This window comes from Stenella coeruleoalba, assembly GCF_951394435.1.
Source record: "Stenella coeruleoalba genome assembly, chromosome: 6".
In the NCBI taxonomy this organism is placed as follows: domain Eukaryota; kingdom Metazoa; phylum Chordata; class Mammalia; order Artiodactyla; family Delphinidae; genus Stenella; species Stenella coeruleoalba.
Window position 1 is genome coordinate 94069348 of NC_137151.1, and position 16363 is coordinate 94085710.

A 16363-nucleotide genomic window follows, 5' to 3' on the forward strand; every position below is an offset into this window, starting at 1 on the left:
CTGAAACTTTTTGGGTAAAGAACTTTTTTTTGAAAAGGAAGGTAGAGATGAAGCATTACATATAGATTATTTTTATTCATCTATCATATCCTGTTTATCTTACCATGAAAACTGCTATCAAGGATATTCCTTAGCAAAGGACAAGAAAAGATTACTCCTCCTCCCTCACATTTGTAAAAAAACAGTATCAGTAGAAGAGAACTGACAGCTGATGGCTTGGAGAATGCAAATCTCTTCATTCATATTCCACAAAGTTCTGCACGGTCACACAAACAGTGAAGATTTAGGGATAATAAAGACGTCTTCTGCACTCAGGGTTCTTATAATTACAAGAGAAATCTCAATTCCAGGGGAAGGCAAAGCCAACAAACAACATGGCTTAGAAACAGCCCTTCCTTACTTATTACCTTCAAGGGGCTTGACAATTTGCAATTTTTCAGGCATAAAACCTCGAAGGCAACTGGCACTGCTCAGGTCTGTGATCTCCGACTGGTCGGTGCAGAGGGAGGCAAGGCTCTCTGTGGGGATGCCACAGTCACTTCCCCCTTCTTTCTGGCCAGCCAGAACCTGGATCTTCCGTTGCCATTCTTCAGCAAAGAACTGCTTCTCACTTAAGTAGTTCTGTCGCCGCAGACTCAGGCGATGCAGGGCTGTAGCCAAATCGCTCTCTTCAGAGTGTCCTGGTTGACAGACGTTCTGGACGTTCCTATGGGAAAAACACATTCACTGACTAGATCTGTGAGGGGCATAAGCAAAGCATAGACCTCTCCTTTCCACAATGGTGAATGTTCAAGAGATTGATCTTAAAAACACATATCTTTTCTTAGATAGCTGGAATATAGAAATAGTAACAACAAACCCAAATCTCTAATATATATATATAATATTTTTATATTTTATAAATTTATTTATTTATTTTTGGCTGCACTGGGTCTTCGTTGCTGCATGCAGGCTTTCTCTAGTTGCGGCGAGCGGGGGCTACTCTTCGTTGTGGTGCACGGGCTTCAGTAGTTGTGGCATGCGGGCTCTAGAGTGCAGGCACAGTAGTTATGGCGCATGGGCTTAGTTGCTCCGTGGCATGTGGGATCTTCCCGGATCAGGGCTTGAACCTGTGTCCCCTGCATTGGCAGGTGGCTTCTTAACCACTACGCCACCAGGGAAGTCCATATATATAATGTTTTTATAGATCATTTCAAGTGACTTCAGATAGGCAAAACTATACTTTATTATGTTGTATTTATTAACTTTTCTGTTTCACTTAATTTATGAACCTACAGATAATGACCATCTATAAATTCAGTTTAGGTAGTCAAAAAACTAAATATTAGACAGGGGGGGCCTGAAAAGGGTCGGACCCGCTTGCCTAGCGCCGTCTCCGGGGTCCTCGCAGTTCAGAAGACCGACTGAGATTCCTCCCGAAACTTAGTGAATTACTTAATGCTGGACCTGAGATTCGACCTGTGCACTGATTACAGACTTCCAGGAAGATGGCGGAAGAGTAAGACGCGGAGATCACCTTCCTCCCCACAGATACACCAGAAATACATCTACGCGTGGAACAACTCCTACGGAGCACCTACTGAACGCTGGCAGAAGACCTCAGACCTCCCAAAAGGCAAGGAACCCCCCACGTACCTGGTTAGGGCAAAAGAAAAAACTAAACAGAGACAAAAGGATAGGGACGGGTCCTGCACCAGCGGGAGAGAGCTGTGAAGGAGGAAAAGTGTCCACACACTAGGAAGCCCCTTCGCGGGTGGAGACTTCGGGAGGCGGAGTGGGGAGCTTGGGAGCCGCGGAGGAGAGCACAGCAACAGGGGTGCGGAGGGCAAAGCGGACAGATTCCAGCGCAGAGGATCGGGCCCGACCGGCACTCACCAGCCGAGAGGCTTGTCTGCTCGCCCGCCGGGGGGGGGGGGGGGGGGGGGGGGGGGGGGGGGCGGGGCGGGGCGGGCTGGGAGCTGAGGCTCCGGCTTTTGTCGGGAGCGCCGGGAGAGGACTGAGGTTGGCGGGTGAACACAGCCTGCAGGGCGTTAGTGCACCGCGGCTGGCCGGGAGAGAGTCCGGGGAAAAGTCTGGACCTGCCGAAGAGGCAAGAGACTTTTAACGTCCCTCTTTGTTTCCTGGTGCACGAGGAGAGGGGATTAAGAACGCTGCTTGAGAGAGCTCCAGGGACGGGCGCGAGCCGCGGCTAAAAGTGCGGAGACCAGAGACAGACATGAGACGCTAAGGCCGCTGCTGCCGCCACCAGGAGGCCTGTTTGCGAACACAGGTCACTAGCCACACGCCCTTCCGGGGGAGCCTGTGCAGCCCGCCACTGCCAGGGTCCCGGGATCCAGGGACAACTCCCGCGGGAGAACGCACGGCGCGCCTCAGGCTGCAACGTCACGCCGGCCTCTGCCACCGCAGGCCCGCCCCACACTCCGTGACCCTCCCTACCTACCCCCCCCCCCCCCCCCCCCCCCCCGGCCTGACTGAGCCAGAGCCTCCGAATCAGCGGCTCCTTTAACCCTGTCCTGTCTGAGCAAAGAACAGATGCCCTCCGGCGACCTACACGCACAGGCGGGGCCAAATCCAAAGCTGAGCCCCTGGGAACTGTGAGAACAAAGAAGAGAAAGGGAAATCTCTCCCCGCAGCCTCAGAAGCAGCGGATTAAAGCTCCACAATCAACTTGATATACCCTGCATCTGTGGAATACCTGAATAGACAACGAATCATCCCAAATTAAGGAGCCCTGTGGATGAAAGGCTCTTGATGCTGCAGCCAGGAGTCAGTGCTGTGCCTCTGAGGTGGGAGAGCCAACTTCAGGACACTGGTCCACAAGAGGCCTCCCAGCTCCACATAATATCAAACAGTGAAAATCTCCCAGAGATCTCCATCTCAACGCCAGCACCCAGCTTCACTCAATGACCAGCAAGCTACAGTGCTGGACATCCTATGCCAAACAACTAGCAAGACAGGAACACAACCCCACCCATTAGCAGAGAGGCTGCCCAAAATCATAGTAAGGCTACAGACACCCCAAAACACACCACCAGACGTGGACCTGCCCACCAGAAAGACAAGATCCAGCCTCATCCACCAGAACACAGGCACTAGTCCCCTCCACCAGGAAGCCTGCACAACCCACTGAACCAACCTTAGCCACTGGGGACAGACACAAAAAACAACAGGAACTACGAACCTTCAGCCTGCAAAAAAGGAGACCCCAAACACAGTAAGATAAGCAAAATGAAAAGACAGAAAAACACACAGCAGATGAAGGAGCAAGATAAAAACCCACCAGACCTAACAAATGAAGAGGAAATAGGCAGTCTACCTGAAAAAGAATTCAGAATAATGATAGTAAGGTTGATCTGAAATCTTGGAGATAGAATGGACAATAGAATGGACAAAATGCAAGAATCAGTTAACAAGGACCTAGAAGAACTAAAGATGAAACAAGCACTGATGAACAACACAATAAATGAAATTAAAAGTACTCTAGATGGGATCAATAGCAGAATAACTGAGGCAGAAGAAGGGATAAGTGACCTGGAAGATAAAATAGTGGAAATAACTACTGCAGAGCAGAATAAAGAAAAAAGAATGAAAAGAACTGAGGACAGTCTCAGAGACCTCTGGGACAACATTAAACGCACCAACATTCGAATTATCGGGGTTCTAGAAGAAGAAGAGAAAAAGAAAGGGACTGAGAAAATATTTGAAGAGATTATAGTTGAAAACTTCCCTAATATGGGAAAGGAAATAGTTAATCAAGTCCAGGAAGCACAGAGAGTCCCATACAGGATAAATCCAAGGAGAAATACGCCAAGACACATATTAATCAAACTGTCAAAAATTAAATACAAAGAAAACATATTAAAAGCAGCAAGGGAAAAACAACAAATAACACACAAGGGAATCCCCATAAGGTTAACAGCTGATCTTTCAGCAGAAACTCTGCAAGCCAGAAGGGAGTGGCAGGACATACTGAAAGTGTTGAAGGAGAAAAATCTGCAACCAAGATTACTCTACCCAGCAAGGATCTCATTCAGATTTGATGGAGAAATTAAAACCTTTACAGACAAGCAAAAGCTGAGAGAGTTCAGCACCACCAAACCAGCTCTACAACAACTGCTAAAGGAACTTCTCTAGGCAAGAAACACAAAAGAAGGAAAACACCTACAATAACGAACCCAAAACAATTAAGAAAATGGGAATAGGAACACACATATCAATAATTACCTTAAATGTAAATGGACTAAATGCTCCCACCAAAAGACACAGATTGGCTGAATGGATACAAAAACAAGACCCATATATTTGCTGTCTACAAGAGACCCACTTCAGACCTAGAGACACATACAGACTGAAAGTAAGGGGATGGAAAAAGGTATTTCATGCAAATGGAAACCAAAAGAAAGCTGGAGTAGCAATTCTCATATCAGACAAAATAGACTTTAAAACAAAGACTATTAGAAGAGACAAAGAAGGACACTACATAATGATCAAGGGATCGATCCAAGAGGAAGATATAACAATTGTAAATATTTATGCACCCAACATAGGTGCACCTCAATATATAAGGCAAATACTGACAACCATAAAAGGGGAAATCGACAGTAACACATTCATAGTAGGGGACTTTAACACCCCACTTTCACCAATGGACAGATCATCCAAAATGAAAATAAATAAGGAAACACAAGCTTTAAATGATACATTAAACAAGATGGACTTAATTGATATTTATAGGACATTCCATCCAAAATGGAATTTTTCTCAAGTGCTCATGGAACATTCTCCAGGATAGATCATATCTTGGGTCACAAATCAAGCCTTGGTAAATTTAAGAAAATTGAAATTGTATCAAGTATCTTTTCTGACCACAACGCCATGAGACTAGATATCAATTACAGGAAAAGATCTGTAAAAATTACAAACACATGGAGACTAAACAATACACTACTTAATAATGAAGTGATCACTGAAGAAATCAAAGAGGAAATCAAAAAATACCTAGAAACAAATGACAATGGAGACACAACGACCCAAAATCTATGGGATGCAGCAAAAGCAGTTCTAAGAGGGAAGTTTATAGCAATACAAGCCCACCTTAAGAAGCAGGAAACATCTAGAATAAACAATCTAACCTTGCACCTCAAGCAATTAGAGAAAGAAGAACAAAAAAACCCCAAAGCTAGCAGAAGGAAAGAAATCATAAAAATCAGAAATAAATGAAAAAGAAATGGAGGAAACAATAGCAAAGATCAATAAAACTAAAAGCTGGTTCTTTGAGAAGATAAACAAAATAGATAAACCACTAGCCAGACTCATCAAGAAAAAAAGGAAGAAGACTCAAATCAATAGAATTAGAAATGAAAAAGGAGAGGTAACAACTGACACTGCAGAAATAAAAGAGATCATGAGAGATTACTACAAGCAACTCTATGCCAATAAAATGGACAATCTGGAAGAAATGCACAAATTCTTAGAAACAACCTGCCAAGACTGAATCAGGAAGAAATAGAAAATATGAACAGACCAATCACAAGCACTGAAATTGAAACTGTGATTAAAAATCTTCCAACAAACAAAAGCCCAGGACCAGATGGCTTCACAGGCGAATTCTATCAAACATTTAGAGAAGAGCTAACACTTATCCTTCTCAAACTCTTCCAAAATATAGCAGAGGAAGGAACACTCCCAAACTCCTTCTACGAGGCCACCATCACCTTGATACCAAAAGCAGACAAGGATGTCACAAAGAAAGAAAACTACAGGCCAATATCACTGATGAACATAGATGCAATATCCTCAACAAAATACTAGCAAACAGAATCCAACAGCACATTAAAAGGATCATACACCATGATCAAGTGGGGTTTATTCCAGGAATGCAAGGATTTTTCAATATATGCAAATCTATCAATGTGATAAACCATATTAACAAATTGAAGGAGAAAAACCATATGATCATCTCAATAGATGCAGAGAAAGCTTTTGACAAAATTCAACACCAATTTATGATAAAAACCCTGCAGAAAGTAGGCATAGAGGGAACTTTCCTCAACATAATAAAGGCCATATATGACAAGCCCACAGCAAACATCATCCTCAATGGTGAAAAACTGAAAGCATTTCCACTAAGATCAGGAACAAGACAAGGTTGTCCACTCTCACCACTCTTATTCAACATAGTTTTGGAAGTTTTAGCGACAGCAATCAGAGAAGAAAAGGAAATAAAAGGAATCCAAATCGGAAAAGAAGAAGTAAAGCTGTCACTGTTTGCAGATGACATGATCCTATACATAGAGAATCCTAAAGATGCTACCAGAAAACTACTAGAGCTAATCAATGAATTTGGTAAAGTGGCCGGATACAAAATTAATGCACAGAAATCTCTGGCATTCCTATATACTAATGATGAAAAATCTGAAAGTGAAATCAAGAAAACACTCCCATTTACCATTGCAACAAAAAGAATAAAATATCTAGGAATAAACCTACCTAAGGAGACAAAAGACCTGTATGCAGAAAATTATAAGACACTGATGAAAGAAATTAAAGATGATACAAATAGATGGAGAGATACACCATGTTCTTGGATTGGAAGAATCAACATTGTGAAAATGACTCTACTACCCAAAGCAATCTATAGATTCAATGCAATCCCTATCAAACTACCACTGGCATTTTTCACAGAACTAGAACAAAAAATTTTGCAATTTGTATGGAAACACAAAAGACCCCGAATAGCCAAAGCAATCTTGAGAATGAAAAAAGGAACTGGAGGAATCAGGCTCCCTGACTTCAGACTATACTACAAAGCTACAGTTATCAAGACGGTATGGTACTGGCACAAAAACAGAAAGATAGATCAATGGAACAGGATAGAAAGCCCAGAGATAAACCCACGCACATATGGACACCTTATCTTTGATAAAGGTGGCAGGAATGTAGTGTAGAGAAAGGAGCCTCTTCAATAAGTGGTGCTGGGAAAACTGAACAGGTACATGTAAAAGTATGAGATTAGATCACTCCCTAACACCATACACAAAAATAAGCTCAAAATGGATTAAAGACCTAAATATAAGGCCAGAAACTATCAAACTCTTAGAGGAAAACATAGGCAGAACACTCTATGACATAAATCACAGCAAGATCCTTTCTGTCCCACCTCCTAGAGTAATGGAAATAAAAACAAAAATAAACAAATGGGACCTAATGAAACTTCAAAGCTTTTGCACAGCAAAGGAAACCATAAAGAAGACCAAAAGACAACCATCAGAATGGGAGAAAATATTTGCAAATGAAGCAACTGACAAAGGATTAATCTCCAAAATTTACAAGCAGCTCATGCAGCTCAATAACAAAAAAACAACCCAATCCAAAAATGGGCAGAAGACCTAAGTCGACATTTCTCCAAAGAAGATATACAGACTGCCAACAAACACATGAAAGAATGCTCAACATCAGTAATCATTAATGAAATGCAAATCAAAACTACAATGAGATATCATCTCACACCAGTCAGAATGGCCATCATCAAAAAATCTAGAAACAATAAATGCTGGAGAGGGTGTGGAGAAAAGGGAACACTCTTGCACTGCTGGTGGGAATGTAAATTGATACAGCCACTGTGGAGAACAGTATGGAGGTTCCTTAAAAAACTACAAATAGAACTACCATATGACCCAGCAATCCCACTACTGGGCATATACCCTGAGAAAACCGAAATTCAAAAAGAGTCATGTACCACAATGTTCATTGCAGCTCTATTTACAATAGCCCGGAGATGGAAACAACCTAAGTGCCCATCATCGGATGAATGGAAAAAGAAGATGTGGCACATATATACAATGGAATATTACTCAGCCATAAAAAGAAATGAAATTGAGCTATTTGTAATGAGGTGGATAGACCTAGAGTCTGTCATACAGAGTGAAGTAAGTCAGAAAGAAAAAGACAAATACCGTATGCTAACACATATATATGGAATTTAAGAAAAAAAAAATGTCATGAAGAAACTAGGGGTAAGGCAGGAATAAAGACGCAGACCTCCTAGAGAACGGACTTGAGGTTATGAGGAGGGGGAAGGGTGAGCTGTGACAGGGCGAGAGAGAGTCATGGACATATACACACTAACAAACGTAGTAAGGTAGATAGCTAGTGGGAAGCAGCCGCATGGCACAGGGATATTGGCTCGGTGCTTTGTGACAGCCTGGAGGGGTGGGATAGGGAGGATGGGAGGGAGGGAGACGCAAGAGGGAAGAGATATGGGAACATATGTATATGTATAACTGATCCACTTTGTTATAAAGCAGAAACTAACACACCATTGTAAAGCAATTATACCCCAATAAAGATGTTAAAAAAAAAAAACTAAATATTATTATATTTCACTGAATCTATAATACCATTGAAGGCAAGAGGTACCATTATTTTATGTACTAAGAAAGAAAAAAATGCTACCCATTAAACTATGACATGTCATTAGCTGCAAAAGATAAACAATTTCAAAAATATTAAAATGTGAACAAATTTACTTTAGGCCATAGAATCCTCTATGAATATTACAAACATTTAAAAGAAACCAACAAGATCTGTAAATACCGCACTTTCACAGTTCTGCAATACACAGTTTTTCACTTATTAACATTTAAAAAATTGGCGGTATCTTACAACTGATACCAAAAGAAAGAGTAGCAAGCCAAGCTTTAGTTATTCCATGTGTGAATTCACACAGATCTGTTTGTTAGATCTTTTCCTAAGGTAACTGTGTACAATGAGGTAGTATTGAAACATCAAGCTATTGTGTGTATAGAATCTACCCCTAAAACCAGGCAATACAATTGAAAACCCAAGGTAATGGGTTTCTGCATTAAGAGAGACTTCCCTCAGATGCCAAACATCTAATTTCCAAAAACTTTCAGCTGACTTTCCAGTCATTCTCTTTAATTTATAGTTATACAAAATTCAATGAACTGAATTAATAAAAAGCAGAAAAAAAATCTATATTTAAACAAATAGGAAATTAAGAGCAACCTAGTTTTCCTCAATAGGTATTCCAGATTATTGCTTATCCTAATGGCACCAAGGCAACTGAAATTAGGACCATGGGTTATGAGAAAGTGTCATGTAATGCTATGCATAACTGCCAATGACCAAACAGATTCAAACAAATTTGACTTTGAACACAAAGATTTAGACTCAAATTTTGCCAAACCAGAGACGAAAGTAGTAAAGAATTTTATAGTTCAATGAAAACTCCATTTTGAATACACTTAATTAAACTTTTTCACTCCAATGATCTAACAAATAATGATACAGGGAATCATTACTGAATGAAAACTGACAGTTCCAGAACTTCCTTGGGACAGCACAGAGCAATGCTGGAATTTGAGTGTGTGAATCTATGTTTCTTACCCTGGATCTTCCTCCAAGTTACTCTTCTGGATTGTTTTGTCCTCTGTTTGTTGTAAACCAGATTCAAAAGGTTTTGCTGTCATGATGACACTTGAACGGTTGGAGCCTGGAATGGGTAGCAGAGCTGGGAATGGGACAGAGCAGCCCCGTGTGTCATTGGCAACCTTGACAGTATCAAATACCCGTTTTTGTTGGGCTCTGTCAAAAGAGAAGTGTTCATTATTGCCACTGCCTACCACTGGAATGCTTTAGAAAAGAGACATGAAAGTGTAGTTAATTAAAAATAAAGCCACCCTGAAGAGCATCTGAAGTTTTGGAGAAATTATTAGAAAATAAATTTCAGAACAAGAGAATGCTCTCACAGATGCAAGCACTACGAGGGAAAAACTGAATAGTAAGCAGATTTACTACTGAATCCCATAATACCAATCACTATGGATTGTGGCTTCTGTTTAATTTCCATCCCAATGGTTGAGTAACAACACATGTGATCTGAACTTACTTTTGTTTAAAGAGAGAAGATTCCTCATCCAAACTCAACTTCTTACGCATGGTCCCCTCAATCTCAGCCGCCAGAGATTCCTAAGAAAAAGAGTTTGATGTTACTAACAGTTATTATCTAAGAAGCCTGTTAGGAGAAATAAACTATCTTTAAATTATTTAACGGAGTTTCCAGAATCCAATACTTTCGGTGTTATAATAAAAGAAAACATTCACAGGCTAAAATGCAGGGGAAGAAAAGAGACATTCTGGAAATGTAACTTTTAAACAAGAACCAACTACTTTTTCATGATATATTTTTACAAGAAAGCAGTGGGAAAAACCAATTATGATAAATAAAAGTATTACATATGCAGACACACAAAAATAAAAGGTTTGAAAGCCTATAAACCAAGATGTTAATAGTGATTCTGTGGAGGTCACGATTTGATGGTATTTAGCAATTTCTTTTTGCTTCTCTGTAATTTCTAACTTTTCTATAATAAACATGTAAAGCTTTTATAATATAAAAAATTGTTAAAAGAAAAATAAGTAAGCTTCCCCTTCCCCTGGTCAGGGATGAAGATTCAACTAGCATGGGAGTCATGCTCAGTGGGGCTGTGCTAACAATGACTAGAATTGGAGGTACTGGTGTGAACTCATGATTTTAAATATACGTATAAACATAGGTATGAATGTAAAGATAGATATAGATGTGTTTATGTGGGTGTATATGAACCTACACATATTTCCTAGCTCTATCTGTTGAGGGGACCTCAAAGCAATGGTACTCTAGTGGCATTGGATACCTAGCACCCAGATTTTGGATTCTAAATATCATTTCTCATTAAAAATAACCAGAGCTCCTTGGAGAATGGCTGATCCCAGGACTGGGCCAGGGAAAGGGCAAGAGAAGCTTGAAGGAGATCCCACTGGTCATATCTTGGACAATTTAAGTATCAAAATAAAAAACAGTAATAATGGATTATAATCCACTGATTAAAATAGGAATCCCTGAGTCTATACTGACATAACCAAATGAACAAATGAATAAATAAATGATACAGAAAAGCTCTAACTTATAAAAGAATGCCAATTAAAAAAAGTTGAAAAAATGATGGAATTAAAAAGTCACCATTGGCAATTATCATAGTAATAACTGAGTCAGATACATCCCCATCAATGGGTGCTAAAACTAGTGGTGAGGAACAGAATATTTAAACAGTCTCAAAGTATCACCCCCAAAATAGTAATTTTGATCACTTGGTTAAGGTAGTATCTGACAATTTTCATCAATGCAAAGTTAATTTAGTAACATTAATTCAATTAACTATTAACAATGATTAACTTTACAATGGAAAAAACTGGCAGATACTACCTTAACCAAGCGATCAAAGTTAATTAATATCATCAGCAATGGGAAAAAGAGACAATGTGTGCCTTGTAATACAATGTTCTGAGAAGAACATGGCATTACCTAAATCTAATTGTGGGGAAACAACAGACAAACCCAAACTGAGGACATTCTACAAAGGTCATGAAGGACAAAACAAAGACAGAAGAACTGTCCCCGATTGAAACAACCAAATGCAATGTATTCTTCAAAGGACACTGTTGGGACAACTGGCAAAATTTAAATGGTTCTGTGGATGAGACAGAGATAGTATTGTATCAATGTCAATATCCAGAAGTTGATGGTTATGTGTTGTCATGTAGGAGAATGTCCTTGAGAGTATCCTTGTTTTTAATAAATACACACAGAATTATTAAGGGGTAATAGGGTTATCTGCAACTTACTGTTAAATGGTCCAGAAAAAATAAGAGAACAATATGACAAATGTAGTAAAATATTAAATTTGAGAAATCTAGATGAAGGATATATGAGTTTTTTGTACTATTGTTGGAACGTTATCCTAAGTTTAAAATTACCTCAAAATTAAAAAATATTCTGTCCCAATAGTCTCTAGAAAATCTATTATAATTTATAGTTTCAGTCTTTTAAAAATTTTCATAGGATTGCAAGTGTTTAAGAGCTAGATTATTAAAATAACTCTTTGAACCAACATTACAAATTTGGGCATAAACTCAGAAGTTTTCATTAATTTCTTTATTTCAAAAAAAAAGATTGTTTATTGAGGAATCAAATCAATAATGATTCCTGCTCTCATGGGACTTACACTCTAACTGAAGTTAAATATAGCAAGAAACTCAAGATCTGTTAAAAGAGGTTTTAAATGTTCAGAGCACTATTTGAATAAGTGGTATGTGGTGGGATTAGGGTAAGGAGGATGACTGAAGTTTAAGTAACTCTATGGGACACAGACCTAAACTTAATTTCCTTAGGGTTCATCTCATACAATAAATCTGGAAGGTCAACTGTTAGAAGGAAGGCTACAATAAATAAAGACTATTAAGGTAGATACAGATATGCAAATGAAGGCCTAAATCAATAATTAAATTCAATCAACAAGGACAAACCATGTTACCTCTTCTCAAGATGCTTTACACCATTAGAAACCATATTATTCTCAGGACCATCTAATCTCAAGTTTCTTTCTCAGTTCCTTACCCCAGAAAAAACTCCGTATGGCTGGGCGAAGTAGAGATGAGCAGCAGGGCCAGATCTATTCCGAAGTTCCTTTATTTCTTCTTGCGATTCATGTAACATTCCCAGACACTCCATATTCCTGTCTTGTAACTCATGCAGCTGAAAGATAGGATGGCAATTAGTGTTCCTTATTATATTCTCAAAATGACAATGGGGAAAAAATCCCATTGGGATAAATTTAAATTTTATCCAGAGGACTAATTTTATGAATTTAAATTTAAGACAAAGACACTGAAACAGACTAAGCAAGGAAAGTATATATATTTCAAGCTGCCAGATTTAGCGGTGTCTTGGCCAGAATTATATATATGCATGATTTCCTAAAAACGTGAAATGTAGCTGAGACAACCATAACTGTCAATTCAATATTTAATGCTTCCTATCCTTAAAAAAAAAAACTTATAGAGGAAGTATAATAGCTATGGTCTAGTTAGTTTAGTGGAATATTAGATAATGTATATTTTTAAACATAATGAACATGAATGAACTATGAAGTCTGTAAATGACAAGATCAAGTCTACAAAGTATTTAATAAGATGTCAGGGTGCTCAATCATCCTAAACAAGTAGTTTCTTCTCCCTTGTTTCAAAATTTTTCTTATAGTTAGATACACAAGCACGTTAAAAGAGTACATAATTTTCAGAGAACACTTTAACTTCAAAAATTTCTTCAAGTGTGTTATGTGGGCTAGATCATCAGCATCAATAGGGCTAGGGGTGCTTATTAAAAAATGCAGATTATCTTATTTTAAAAACTGTTGGGTTAGTTAATATAGACTTGTAAAACGGTCATATATTCCTAAAGAATCTTATAAACTCAAGGTTTTCCTATTAATCAAGAAGGATGTTGTCTTGTTACTATTATTTTAGAGACAGCATCTTTAAAAAGCTTTACTTCTTAGATCTCATAATTTTCAGCTTAATCTTCTGTTGTTTTAAATCTGTTTATCACCTTTAGCCATTCTTATTCACAAAGAAGAAAGGAACTATTCATTCCTCCCCTCCCATATAGCACAAGATAAAGGAAGATTTCATTACCTCCATCGTCAGTTGTCTTTGGGCATCTTTGGAAGCTTGGAGGTGAAGTCTCAGCTCTTCCTTCTCAATCACATGCTAACAACATATTAAAAGAGACATGTGAAGCCTTCCCATGTAAAATACAGGTTACTCTCTTTTTAAGACATCTTAAGACGTATTTCAGGGATATAGTCCAGAGGATTATCAAAAGATAACCTTTCAAAAGCCAAATAAGTGCAATAAAATGGGCAGAATACAAAATCCATCAAGGTGTTCAGAGGACGATGAGCATGAATCAGTAGTTCACATCACAACTTTCTGAGGAAAATCCATTTTATGGAAAGAAATAGTGATTTGAAAGTAGTTATTCATGATATTTCATGACAGAAGACTAAAACAGCAATCAGACTAAAGCAATGTAAAAGGGTGGGGACTATGTTTCTTTTGCTTAATGTATCTAGCACTTAGCAGAGTGCATAGTACTAGGTCAGTGCTTAACAAACATCTGTTGAATGAATGAACCTACTTCTTTAAGTTTGTGCTGAAGATCTACAATCTGAGACAAGAGAGAGGAAATCTCTTCTTGGTAACGAATCAGTTCATCACTCTTCCCAGACAATTCTTCAGTCATTCTGGACATCTGAGCATTTGTTTCACCTGGAAAACAAAATAAAAAACTTAAAATTAATATAAATGTAGGGCAGAGGTTGGTAAACTATGGCCTGTGGGCCAAATCCTGTTTTGTAACAAGCACTGGACTATCGCGAATTGCTTTTTCTCTAACATAAATTTAAAATAATAAACCCGGATAACCCAATAGAGAAAATTAAAGATTCTTCTGAAATAGACTAATGCTGGGAATTTAATAGGAGGCACTGAAGCTAAAAAGAGATAACTTGTAAAGGCAAGCAAGCTGAAGATTCTGCCTCAATCTTTTTCTTTATGAAGGACAAGAAGGCTGAAAAGAGATAGGTGAATTATATATCTTTGCAAGGGCCAAGACATTTATGTCTTTGAAAACTCTTCAGGAATGTAAATAAGATCCCAAAAGAAATGAAAATCAAACTTAACAAATCTAACAAAGGAATATTTCCAGAATGGAACAGTCACAATCTGTAAAAGCTACTGAGATGCTTCTGTAGGAGAGACTTTCTGGGATACCCAGCAAACTGAGTAGGGCCTCTAAAGCAATTCTTACAATGCAGCATTCTTGCATGCTTTAGAATTCCACTGGGGAAATAAATCTTTGTTTCATATAAAAATTTTGACATCTAAACCCAAGTGGCAAAGTTATTTCTAAGTGTTATATAAAACTATTTTTAAATCGATGGAAAGTCTATAGCAATTCAAAGGATGGCAATAAGGAGACAGGAGACCAGAATAAGCTCTTAGGTAAGTCATTGCTTTTTGTTTTTAAAGTGTAAAAGGTGGGTAATGATAGTGTTGATGGAGAAGATTCAATTTACATTACTCTGGTTCTCTAATATTCTGTGCAAGGTACCACATTCTGAAGCCCACAGCTCAAATGATCTGATATGTTGTTATCATACCTTTTCTTTCAACATAAAAGGCTATATATATCAATATTTAAAAAGAGATTAAAATTTTTTCTCTAGTAAAGCTGATCTTTTTCCAACTGATTTACTTTTAAAAATTTTAGGTAACAATACAAGAAAGTAAAATTTATTCCTTTATAGACACAGAGCTGGCATTTAACAAATACTCATTGAGTGTTACGTTTTACACCATCATTTAAGCCCTAGATTTGCTACTCATCAGTTTTCTGACTTTGGCAAATCATATTCTCTATAGGACTATTTCCTCATCAACAAAATAAGAGCTATGGTTACTTTCATTCTAACATGCTATAATGGGTAGAAATATAGGTCTTTCTTTAATGATGATGACAATTTGAAACAAAGATACTTCTTAAAAGTACATATGGTACTTTATTTAGAGTTGTGGGCTCAATGTGATATTCCAAGATTTTCAGCAATTATTTAAAATTGTTTCTTGAGATGCTTCTGTTGAAACCATTGACCTAATTTCTGAGTTAGTGATATCCTGCCAAAGAACTGCCCAAAGGCTATAAAACAGAATACATTAACTTACGAAGTTCTTTAACACAATCACTGACAAGCTGTTGTTCCTTCTCTTCATAGGTAATCGTTTCTGTCTTTATGTGACAAGCCTTCAAGAAAAAAAAAATAAATCAGTATGTGATATTATCTTCTAATGATTTTATAGTATTAACTAAAAAAATCTTTACTACTTATTTAAAGATAAAAGTTCATCACTTACAAAGGAAAACAAAAACTCATAAAGCTTTATCATAAAATAAAGACCATGGAAAAGGACATGACAAATATCTCCCCCTTATTCCTCTCAGGGCCTTTGCACATGTCTAAGCATCCCCACCCCAACCCCTCCCCTCCACTACATATATCTCTGATAGGCTAACCCTTAGCCTCAGCTAAAATGTCACATGTTTAAGTAGGACTTCTTTGATCCATTCCCCAACCCCCCATTATATAAGCTCATGAAACACTGTAGTTTTCCAATATAGTTCTTAACTTAGTTGTAATTATTTAGTTATTTGTGTAAACTCCACAAGCTATATATTCTATGCTGTGCCTTTCTCTATTCCACCTGTCAGCTTGCTATTATCCACTTTTCAGGGGGATCTAAGTAACAATGGAGGGCAAGCACCTGTGCCTTGGCTGTCACCGCCCCCCCTCACTGGAATGTCAATAGCAAGTCATTAGTTATGCCATATTTCACCTCAATACTACCTGGACCTAAACCTTATAGCCTTTAAGGTAAAGGAGAGTGAGAATTAAGTTGACTGTAC

At 38.3% G+C, this 16363-nt stretch overlaps 1 protein-coding gene across 2 annotated transcripts in view; it reads right to left on the reverse strand.

The window, feature by feature from the left end:
* TRAK2 (trafficking kinesin protein 2) overlaps positions 1-16363 on the reverse strand; it is a 70328-nt gene that overhangs the window by 11496 nt on the left and 42469 nt on the right. For both annotated transcript variants that reach the window (XM_079923872.1, XM_079923873.1), the window contains 7 exons: positions 15625-15703; positions 14039-14169; positions 13534-13608; positions 12458-12595; positions 9911-9990; positions 9409-9606; positions 408-706 (listed from right to left, as the gene is read on the reverse strand). In XM_079923872.1, the coding sequence (XP_079779998.1) occupies positions 408-706; positions 9409-9606; positions 9911-9990; positions 12458-12595; positions 13534-13608; positions 14039-14169; positions 15625-15703 (1000 nt within the window). The remainder of the gene's footprint in view (positions 1-407; positions 707-9408; positions 9607-9910; positions 9991-12457; positions 12596-13533; positions 13609-14038; positions 14170-15624; positions 15704-16363) is intronic.